At 34.4% G+C, this 12,349-nt stretch overlaps 1 protein-coding gene across 2 annotated transcripts in view; it reads right to left on the bottom strand.

The window, feature by feature from the left end:
• Positions 1–8,487, bottom strand: part of LOC109061971 (leucine-rich repeat transmembrane neuronal protein 4-like) — a 30,614-nt gene extending 22,127 nt beyond the window's left edge. The window contains exon 1 of one of the 2 annotated variants that reach the window (XR_006155729.1): positions 7,832–8,487. Coding sequence is in view for 1 of the 2 variants with exons in the window: in XM_042732366.1 (XP_042588300.1) it covers positions 7,832–8,054 (223 nt within the window). In the remaining variant the exon portion in view is untranslated. The remainder of the gene's footprint in view (positions 1–7,831) is intronic. The other variant, XM_042732366.1, reaches the window with a different exon arrangement.
• Between the last annotated feature and the right edge of the window lie 3,862 nt (positions 8,488–12,349).

Below are 12,349 nucleotides of genomic sequence, written 5' to 3'. Positions count from 1 at the left end.
GGTTGACTGCATAATTTGGATTTGCGGTTTGTGTGTCTCTTCAAACTGAGAGGTAATAAATTAATTCATCATGAATAAAACCTACTCACTCCCCGTCAAGATCATCACACACAGCTCTTATACATCTGATTTGCTTGCATCTGACATCTGTCTCAAAATATGAGATATTTGTCAAAATATAGATATTTATATTCTATATGAATATAGGATCATATAGATCTCAATGATTTCATATTCTAGGAAGACCTCAAAACGACCAATGTTGTACACATCCAGCTGTCATGACATCTGCACATATATTATTCAGAAACATAACACCCAGGATTTAGAAGTTCTACAGCTCACAGCTCTATAATCACTATAAATCTGTTATTTAGCCTTTGGCACTCTCTTTTGAATTACACCAGAATTACATAAGGAGTCTCAAGAGAGTCATTTGGATTAATTTACTAGGAACCATTTTTAAAGCTTTTTTTAAAGTAATCATCACCTATGCACTAATCAACTTTAAGATGTGTCTAATGTCCGGCTATATCTTTAATACCATATTTTATACTGTTCTATGGAAATTGATTAGTCAATTTAGAGCTGAATCTTTACGTCAAACATAATTACCTCTATTACCTCTGCTAGCTGAAATGTGTTTCATATTGTGTTATCCATGCCAGAAAAGATGATGCAAAATGGACAATTTCATTACCATCTTTTGCATCTCATACGTTTTAAGTGCAACAGGAGTTTTCTTTGCCAGGAAAAAGAATACAGCAATATGCAGAACAAAGAAGAAAAAATTGATCAAAGTTTTAATGTATAAGCATTCAGTTGAAGATCTGCACTGCGTGTACCATGAACTCATTGTCTACTGTAAAAAAGGAGGACGGAGGCCATCCAAGCATACACAGAAAATTACAGAGTCATCAGTTTTACCAAACTATAATCCCACTGATGCTGTTAAGAAAATTTCAGAGGAAGACTGGAGAAAAGAAAAAAAAACCTAGAGATCAGTCATTATATCTTCAAACAGTGCAGACTCTTTAAGGTCTCTTTTTCTCCACAGTCCGAGCAATCAATCTCATAATTGCATATCATTGTGGTAAGCATGCAGTGACTCAGTATAGATTTCCAAGTAAACATATGGATGCCAATGAAAGCAATCACACCAGCTATATTAACTGTCATCTGAGGTTTTTGAGGAGATAAAAAAGGACCCAGGGCCATTTCTCTGTGTTTCCAAATGACTTGTTGACTATTATCAATTCTTATGCTTCACTATAGTCCATTACACATACTTATTATATCCCTCTCTACAAGGAGGACACACATTTGTGAAGTGACACTATGTTTGGGTCATGCTTCCTTAGGTGTCCATGTAACCCAAACAAGAGCAGATTAACCTTCCCAATGATTCCCTAAAAACACACTGAAATGTCCACATACTGCAGCCAGAATAATACTAATCTAGTCCTAAAATACCCAGCTTCAAATTCAAGGAAAAATGTACAAATGAAAAAGTGTAAGAATTACCTGTTTGTGTGCTTCCTACAGTAATGGACATTATTAATCCAAGGGGTCAGGGTTTGGCTCGAAAGCATGGCCTTGTTATCTTCGGCTCGTACGTGCCCTAACTAGACCATCTGGCTGCAATGAATATATTTCTCCTGATTCTCTAGTTCCACAGCAAAACAAATCATAAATTACATAACCTGTGAAATGTGAGTTGCCAGGCTGAATTAAATGCAATAAGATAAAGAAAAAAAGACATTGTACTGCAAAATAAAAGAAGAATTTTGTCTTTTTACTGAGCTATCCTTGCGAGCAGCATTGTAGTTTGATTCACTGACAGATGACTGTTATGGGCCATTCTTTTAATGAATAATAACAAAAACAAGAACTTCAGACTTGTTACAAAACAGAAGTCTGATTCAATGAGAATAGTTACCCAATTAACATGAGCTATATAGACTAATCTTGCATTTATGTAATTATTAAGCCATAAAAAAGTCAAAGGCTAACCAAAATAAAAAAACTGGGTAAACTGTGCACTAAAGAGGCTTCAAAAACAAAGACGACACTGATCAACTATAGATAAATAAAAAGATAATGAGAAAAGTCTCACTGATTTAATCAAAAGAAAATATGTTAAGGAGATAAATACTGATAAAGAATTTATTGCTTATATATATATATATATATATATATATATATATACATATATATATATATATATATATATTTTTTTTAGGGCTGTCAAAAATGATTAATCACGATTAATCACATCCAAAATAAAAGTTTTGTTTACATAATATATGTGTGTATACTGTGTATATTTATTATGTATATATAAATACACACACATGCATGTATATATTTAAGAAGAATATGTTATGTTTATATATTAAATATATTTATATATAATATAAAATATAAGAATATAAATATATAAATGTATATACATGTAAATATTTTCTAAATATATAATTTATGTGTGTGTATTTATATATACATAATAAATATACCCTGTACACATACATATATTATGTAAACAAAACTTTGATTTTGGATGTGATTAATTGTGATTAATCATTTGACAGCCCTAATATATATATATATATATATATATATATATATATATATATATATATATATATATAAATTAAATAAGTCATTTATTCTCACCAAAGCTGCATTTATTTGATCAAAAATAAAGTAAAAACTGTAACAATGTGAAATATTATTAGCATTTATTATTGTACCTTCAGAAATATTCTAATATGCTAATTTGGTGCTTAACTATTAGAATCATTTCTGGGGGATCATGTGACATTGAAGACTGGAGTAAGGATGCTGAAAATAAATGAATTTTTAAAATATATTAAAACAGAAAACAGTTATTTAAAATGTTTAACATTTCACAATATCACTGTTTTACAATTATTATCATTAATATATCAAATATATGCAGCCTTGGTGAGCATAAGGGAGACTAAAAAGCATTAAAAATTCTTAACTATTCCAAACTTCTGGCAGTATATACACATTTAAAAGTGTGATACAACATTTTTACCAATTTTGATGGTTTTTCATCAGGCTTACATTAGCCTGAGTTTAATGTTGCAATGCAAAAGGAGTGGCAATCAGTGTCACTCAAGTTTAAATATTTACAATACCCCTCCTAAACCAAACCTCAGACTCTGTCTATGATACAAATCAAATCAAGAGAACAACGAACAAGCCACTTACAAATGCAGCGGCACAGTAGTGTTTGACTGCAAATGTCATTCGGTGTTGAACGAATCAGAGATCTATGGCAGACAGTGGTGGCGAGTCTGCCACCTGTGAGTAATACTGCAGATAAAAATCGATCCAGACACTTTTTTACTCCGCGAACTAAAATACTTTGAAGGTCCATGCGCCATAGCTCATCCAAGGTTAGTTCATTTAAAAGCCACTCATTTAAAACATTGTACAACTGTGGCAGGCCCCTATTCAAACGGCTAGGAAGATGCTGGCACATACAGCAGAGTCAGCTGTCGTATTCCTTGGTACTGTGACAAGCCTGATATTTCATATAAATGCTACGGTGAAGCTAAGGCTATTACCCAAAGTGCCAAGATAATGGCAAAACCTGGATGAAACATGAACTTTTGTAACTGAATGGAATCAAATGGTTTTGATGCATAAGTTTGCTTATTTATATCAGTTTCAGTAGACTAATACTTAAAAAAAAAAAAAAAAAATAAATAAAAAAACATTCTATAACCGACTTCCTGCTGCTTGCATCAAACTCTGCTGTCAAATCAACACTAATTTTAAATGGCACGTCAGCTGTATGATAGACTGTGTAAACATTTAATGGAAGAACTGCACTTATGACTCTCTACACTAAACTTTGAGTAAAAAAAAATGAGTGCAAATACAATATTAATGACATACCTGGGACCAAAGTGGCCACAGGAAATGCAAATGTTCATTCTTGGAATGTAAAATAATGGTAATTTTCTTTACAAAGTTTCCCCTCGTATTACAAGTATGATGAAATATGACACACAGCTGCTGCATAATGTGTTTAAGCTCTTATTAAGGATATAGGATCTATAGGATCCCCCTTTTGAGCATGATTTGGTTCTAGTTATTGAAAATATACAAGCATACAAAAACTAAACAGTCAAAGTCCTTTCATCACACTGATTCTTGAGTACCGGGACAAGAATGAATGAATTTCTAATCTATATGAGGTATTACTTTTTTGGTCCTCCACATAGTTTTAGGGGTGAGTGACAATATAATGTCAATTGTAACAAAATAAAGAAAATCCAATAAAACTGTACTTTTTTGTAATGGCAGGAGAAGTATGGCAGGATATGCTTTAAGAAAAAAATGCATGTGTTCTGCACCCAAAGTATTTCTGAACAGATTCCAAAACAACATCTTGAGAGAGACTCCAAGTTTATTTGGACGGAGTGCACAGTGGCTCTTCTATAACAATGTTAAGCACCTGCTTAATGTGTTTCAAGATCATAAAAAGTTTTAGGATAATGAAATTTTAGGGTGGTTAAATAAGAGATCACTCAGCAGGATGGGATACATCCAGTATTTAACAAGAGATAGCAACTCTCAACTAAATCCAAAGCTGGGATGCTGGATTCTGTCCATACGAGACTACAGCTCAAGCACATAATTCACCCGGTCAAACCAAAGCTGCAATAATGAAATGATGGACCTCCTGCATACTTAAGGCACATTATTCAACACACATTAATTGTGAGATTGAAGAGTGCTGTAACTGTGCCTCAGTCAGGATGTGGAGCGCCGAACAAAAGTGTGATTTACTGTATACTAAAAGCACTATTTACGGCACAATTGGGGTTGTAAAATCAGCATAATCCACTGCTATAAGATATAAGACAGGGACATATACTGTACATTTGAATTGTACACATTAAGCAACAGGCTTCACGATGGTGCTCAGGATTAAAAATGCTAAAAGCTATTCACAAATAAATTAAACATGCTCCAATAAGATTAAAAAGAAGCTCATAACTGTAAAGACAAGCATGCAGAGACCAGTCATCTTTCTGCATTCAATATTAAGAAGAGAAACTTCACTATGCAGCTGTATACTTTGTAGTGAAAGATGGTTCAACCAAAGTGAAAATTCTGTCATCATTCCAAACTTGCATGACATCTTTTCTTCTTGTTTTCACTATTTGTGTCCATATAGTGAAATTCAGTGGGGATCAAAACAACAAGACCCCACTGACTTCGACTGAATGGACAAAAGTTTGTAATGAGGCATCTTTTTTGTGTTAAACTGAAGAAAGTAATTCATACAGGTTTGGAACTTGATGAGGGTGAGTAAACAATGACAGGATTTTCACTGTTAGGTGAACTGTCCCTTTAAGATTCGCAAGTCTTGCAGCAATTTTAACACCCTTTCTCAGTTATATTTACTTAAGGTATTGCATTAAAAGGGTAAATGAGTATGATGATATAACCAAGTGAAATATTTGAGCCTTCATTGAAAACCAAATGGAGCTAGAAATACCAGCTATGAAAGGAACAAGGTATGTGTAATGAAAGCAAAGTACGAATGCTAGTCACTTTACATACCTAAAGGTTTTCCTTATCTTAGAAAAGAGATCTTTAGTCTACAGTTGGATTTAAATCCTTGGATCTTCTCGGAATGCATGGGCTGACATATTAAAGAGTCATTTTCAGTATAGTAAAGTGATAAAGCACTGTAGTTTTAATATAAGCCTTCCCTGTAGGCTTTTGAAGCATGTATGTAGAGCTAGTGATCAACATAATGGCCTCAAGAATGGATCTGATTCATGTAGACGAGTATTTTCATGACAACTGGCAATTTCTAAGTGCAATCCATCATCCCGACCCCGCCATGGCCCATCTCTACTCTTCACTCAGCAGGAATAAATGTGAAATCATGTTAGCTTGGTTAGAATGTTTGGGACTCTGGAATCGAATACAGAATTAGATAGAGAATTAGAATGTTTAAAACATGAAGAACCATGTCCAACAGTCGCTAACCTCACTGTAAAAGCATTACAAGCCATAATACAATTGAATTTATATAATATGCATAAAGACATACAGTACAAAGAAGTTCTTAAAAGGACTTTATCTCATTAAGTAAACAAATTATGTATAAATAAAACCATGCTGGCATAGATTCAGACAACAGTTAAAGGACTCAACTATAAAAGGCTGAACTGGGAACTCAGGACAAGTTATTTTCCATAAATGTCAAGTCAGGCAAGATGTGTTTTATGTTATAAATGTATAGGCTACTATTTGGCAAAGGTCAGTGAGTCTTTACAGTGTGTCTGTCTTTTTCTGGGCAATAACAGTGGAAATGTTCACTTTTTTTTTTTTTTTTTTGTAAATCAGGCTTTAAAGCAACTACTCAGAACTTGTATTTTTAAAGAATAAACTTACCCTGAGAAATAATAGAATAACTAGCCCCAGCTCTCCCCTGTAGGCTACATATGAAATTATGCTGCACTGTTAAAACAGTATTTTGCCAGATAATCTATATCTAAATCTACATTAAAAGAAACATCAATGAAATATGAATGTTTTTAAAGACCAGACAGAAAAAAAATCTCTAAGATATCACATTGATTTCATTGAAAATGAAGAGTGAATGGAACAGGCTAAAATCTTCCTCAGTAACTTGATGCTCCATTGAACTATTAAACACATTTAGGACATTTCTTATTCTATTTAAAAAGGAAAGGCGATGGTGATCTTAGGCCTACTATAGTCAGTTATATTTACTTATGTATGTATGTATGTATTCATTCATTCATTCAGTCAGTCATTACCTACATTTCGTCATCTGTCAACAACACATTATATGTAAGATTCGTGAACGAATCGTTTTCATAGTCGGATCTTTTAATGAACTGTTTAAACAGTTGACAAAATCGGTGTGGACCACGAACTGAATCAGTAAGATCACTGGTCGCATCGGATATTTCGGACTATCCGACTCCAGTGATCCAGTTAACAGCTCACCAAGAAAACAAAAATATTTATAACAACAATAACCAATAATAATAACAATCATTAAAAATAAAGAGCTCAGCAAGTGAACTGAGAGGGAACCGAGTGGAGTGAGCCGATTCTCAAGAGCCATTTTATAAGTGAGTTCAAACAGTAGGCTATTTTTTATTAAAACATGCTAACTTTTTTCATAGGAGACAAATTTTAGTACAGTTAAATGCTAATTATATGTAGGGTCTTTTGATGCAAGCTAAATTGGGACAAGAAATAAAAATAAATACACATATTAAAAACACAATCGGAAGAACAGTAATAAAAAGAAGTATGTGCATAAAAAGAGATTTATCTTTTTGTTGCATTAGGCTATACCATACTGTCAGAGACCACGTGCTTACTAAAACGCAGTTTTAATAACCGCTTCTTTGAAAGGATTTGTTCGAAGGAACCGATTCGAGAAAATCGAACTTCCCATCACATATCCCTATGTTGAAATGACAAAGGCCAATCATTTTGACAGACAAGCCAACATTTCTTTGAAATGCGACGCTATAATAGCTGTGCCTGAGATGATTTTCATATTTCCATTAATAATACCTGTCTAGCAAATACAGAAGAAGAAAATTTGTAGTTTCCTAATTTTGGATGTTAAGATTTAAAAGTGCATTTTACAGCCCTCTTTCATTTTCCACAAATGAACCGAATAATGTTTTTAAACTGCAAATGATATAACATCGATTTGAAATATAAAATGAATGAATCCTCATCAATACTAATGGATAAACTTTATCCCAGGATGCCAAGTACTCACCCATATCAGCCGCGCGCTTTTGATTCCACTCGCGTCTAATCCCTGCGGTTACTGCACAGATACTCAGTCTCTCAGGATCCACTCCAACGAAGACTTTTACCTTTAGTCCGAGCAGTATTACAGCCCAACTAAAATCGTCATCGATACGACTCCATGTCGCAAAACACTTTAGAACGTGCTGCGTCCCCCGTTTAATCCAACAACACGGCAAACCAGTGTACATCCAACAGCAATTAACATGATCGCCTTCCGCCGTTCAAACGGAATATGGATGAATTCTCGTTACGCAGCAAGCAACTGACTGAAGATGAGGGCAAAAGTTGTTCTGGGTCGCATAACTGGCACAGTGATGTTTAAATCATGCGGAGCTTATCGACCGGAGGTACCAGAGGTAAGCAAAGCCAAAAAAGACTGAGTCTTGAGGGCTTTGCGTGAGAGGAAAGCTGTGCTCGCCGCCGCAGTAGAGAGTCTCTGAGCTGCTCCGTCCCTAAGAAATATCACAGACCGTGATGATAGTGCGCTCCCGCCCTCAGGTCCTCTACAGTCATAATAAAGGTGACCCGGAGGCAAACCTGCTGCGGTAAACACTAGCAGAATACCAGAACACCCCCTACACAACCAAGACTGTTGATGAATGTAAATGACACCCTGCTAATCATTATACAATAGCAAGAGAGATCACCATTAAAGGTATGGTCAGCAGCAACGACTGATTGACTGACTATTTTCTTAATATAAAAGATACTTTTTTACTATATTCCATTAATAAGATACTAGATTTGACCAAACTATTCAATTACTTTACATTCTAATGTCTGGAATTATTGTCTGACAGAAAGATTTATGATTAGGAAGGTTCAGCCAGACCGTACTCCACAGAATGAATTAAAATAGATGGTCATTGCTGTTGAAAATACATTTTAACCATATTTAAAAAGGAAATGTTTCAATATTTTATGAAATTTTTTAAATTGATATTTTAAATACATTTTATAGTCAATGGACCCCTTGCAATATGGACCCAAGGCTTCACAGAGCTATTTCTACCTGAACCTCACCTTAAAAATCGCTTTGATCAAAGCAATGCTGTGTATTCAGGTTCATTTAGGCATATGAAAAATAGTTCTTGCTTTAATAAAATCAGACAGCTCCTGAATATTTGATTCTGACTCAATCGTGGAAGTCAGCATCAGTATTTTTATTTATTTGTTTGTATAACTGTATATATCTGGAAGCCTTTTGGTCACACATCTTCAAATAATTTAATCTCAAATCAATATTTAATGCCTTTTTATTTACTAAAACCCCATAAAAAGCTGGATAATGGTCGTATGGTCAGGCCATCAATGTGAAGTAGACATGTTTTTATGTTCAGATCCTTTTTTCCTTTTCTTTTTTTTTCTTGATGTTCTTTGACAAGCATTTCTCTAGGTCTTGATTAGTATGAGCACTTCATGTAAAACAAAATAAAATAAAAAAAATATATAAAAAACAGACACTAGCAGCTAAACTAAGAAAACACTCATGTAATGTAATCTGAATAAACCAATTATTCAGATTCATCTTCTGGTTTGAAAAACAGGTTTGTTCCAAGCTATTCTTGTGCTGTGCCTGACCTGACTTCTATATATGTTTCAAAGCAAAGCAAATAGTTAAAAGTAGGGGTGCACGGTAAATATCGGCCGATAATTAATGCGCATCACGTCAGTAAAGCCGGTTCTCTAATCAGCGGTAAATTCCAACAGGTGTGTGATTTCACCGGCTTTACTGACGAGATGCGCACTAATTATCGGCCAATATTTATCGTGCACCCCTAGTTAAAAGCCACAAAGAAATACCAACGTCATTTACTTTTAATAGGAATGTCATGGTTGGAACATTGTTTTGATTTTTTCTAGCCATCCTTGTGGATAAATGTAAATGATTTGGAGCTGGTTTTGGGAACATGAAATGAATGCATGTTGATGAGTTTTCTTCTGGTCTTTACCTGTGAATCCATCTAATTTTATGCTCCATAAGTCAATTATTTTTGTCACAAGCTCTGTTAACAAGGTGCAACTACAGTTCTTGATGTGTTCAAACTGTTTCTGGCAGATTGTCCACAAATGAAAAAGACAAGATGATGTGCTTCTTTCGCTAGAACAGCTATTTTTCTCTTCTATTATTTTTTCCCTAACTCAGTTCCATCTTGGCTGTCTTTTAAAAGATTTTTACAATGAAAAAAAAATAAAAAAATTCTTGGAACTTGCACATTGGCAGTCATGATATGAGTGGATTAAGGATGCTATGGCTTCATTTGATCTCTTGCCGCATTGAAGACATGCAGATAATTTTAAGCAATGGAATATATTTTAGCAGGGGATTATCCAGTTTAAGCAGTGCAAGTAGTTAGGCATAAACAGGCAGTAGCCGATGGCAATGTAAGGATGGACGACTGCGAAACAAGGTTACTGCTAGCTGCATATCTTAGTTCATCATTGTTTTAGATGCTGTGCAGAAATATGTTTATTTATTAACCAAACCACTGACAAATGTATGACATTAGAAAGACTTTAACAGAAAGACATGTAATGAGAGTTTCTTAAATATTTGAGTCATTGTAATGTATAACTGGTTAATGGTTCAACTAATAGATCACCCCAAAATGAAAAATCCTTCTCATATTTATAAAAGCATATTGTTTGAGTAAGTAGAGAAAGTGAATGAGGGATGTGATAATCAGTGGCCAAATAAATAAATAAATAAATAAATAAATAAAAACTGAGCCCAGATGTAAGGAGTCCACAGAAGGCGACCGTAGATGAACCCAAGTGCAGTTTATTTACAAGATGCAATCCAAAATCCAAACATAAACAGACTTGACTAAACCAAAGTAGACTCACCGACAGCAGGTACAATGGCAAAAACATGGCTAGTTATAACAGACAATGATGGACACATGACATGAACAAACCAATGGGGAACAAGGCACATGACTAAAACAACCAATGAGTAAACAGAACTGATAATCACATGACAAGACAATAAACCAACCAATCAGAACATGCCACAATGAACAAGAGGAACCAATAGCATGAAGACAAAAGGGCAAGGGAAGCATGACACAAACAGGAATCAAACAATAACAAAATAAAAAGACATGAAAACATGAACAGGATATGAAACAAAACCCACATTACACCAGACAGGAAACCAATTGTCACCCATTTGTCTTGAAACAACACCAAGAGCTTCTGCTATGCTGATGTAAGCCAATTACGTGGCTCTCAATATCTCTCCCATGATGTCATAAATATTTCATGATTATGAGACGTCATAACAGGCATTCTGGATTGAAGTTCACAAATTAAATAGCAAGCTGAGCTTCACAAAAATGTCTAGCCTTGTGTGATTTTCTTTGTTTTGAAAAAAAAAATATGAAATGCATTCCCCTTGGGAATATCTTCAATAAGCATGTGACATTTTAAGAGTAATAAAGGAAATCTCTCATAACTGGTAATTTCTGTCTGCTCTATTTGAGTGATTTAGAACTTTAACATGGTTCGGGCTGAGTTGTCTTTCTATTGATTGCCTTTAATTGTCTTCTGTCCGGAGGGAATCTGCTTTTTTACCAGGCTCAACAACTCATCACAAGTTAAAGTCAAGTTTTCATGTATTAAACTCTCTCGGAAAAAAAAAAAAAAGAAAAAAAGGTGAAAAAGCCTCAGGCTGGAGGAAGTGCGTCTGCCTCTGCACCTCAATCCCAATTTCTCTAAACATGGGAACGGGATAGGTGCAGTGAATAAATGGGAAAACAAAGTAACTTGCATTACCTATTTGAAAGAGTAACTCAGACATTTCCTTGTAAAATTAAAAGTCATGCGTTACTTTACTAGTTACTTGAAAAAGTAATCTGATTACATAACTTGTTTTTAGGGCTGCCCTTGACTATGGATTTTTCTGGTCGACAAGTAGTCGTTCATTTGAAGCATTAGTCGACTAATCGCACGTTTATTAATAAACCATTTAAATCATTATAATGACCCTTTAATTACCTACATAGCCTAACAAGCACTCAAGCACACACATAAAGCTTGCCACAGCGCACCTGCAGAAGAAAACCGACACCGAAAAACACTAAAAAAAAATCTTTAACATCATAATAAATACACAAACTATTTCATTACAATTTTTAACATAAAGAGATGAAGTCGGCGACACCGACTCATCATCTTCACATAGTGTGCATGTTTCATGCGGATTATATAATCTGAGAATAGGCCTATTTGTTTTCCATTTGAATTGGTTCACTTGAAAGTAGACATTTCGCGCTCTATAGATGTTTTCATATCTGTAATGCAAGTAGGCTATAGAGCTACACAGAGTTTTGGAGTTTCACGCTCAAGTTAACAATGACCGAGACAGCAGAAAGCGCATCATGTTTGCTTTGATTATTTTACAAAAGCGTGGTATTGTGAGTGCACACAAATAAACGTAGTCTTTACAGATTTGAAAGATGTATTAATCTTATCTGAATGA

Source organism: Cyprinus carpio, chromosome B10, assembly GCF_018340385.1.
Source record: "Cyprinus carpio isolate SPL01 chromosome B10, ASM1834038v1, whole genome shotgun sequence".
Classification (NCBI taxonomy): domain Eukaryota; kingdom Metazoa; phylum Chordata; class Actinopteri; order Cypriniformes; family Cyprinidae; genus Cyprinus; species Cyprinus carpio.
The sequence above is the reverse complement of the archived record's forward strand: the minus strand, read 5'-3'. Positions and strand labels throughout refer to the sequence as shown.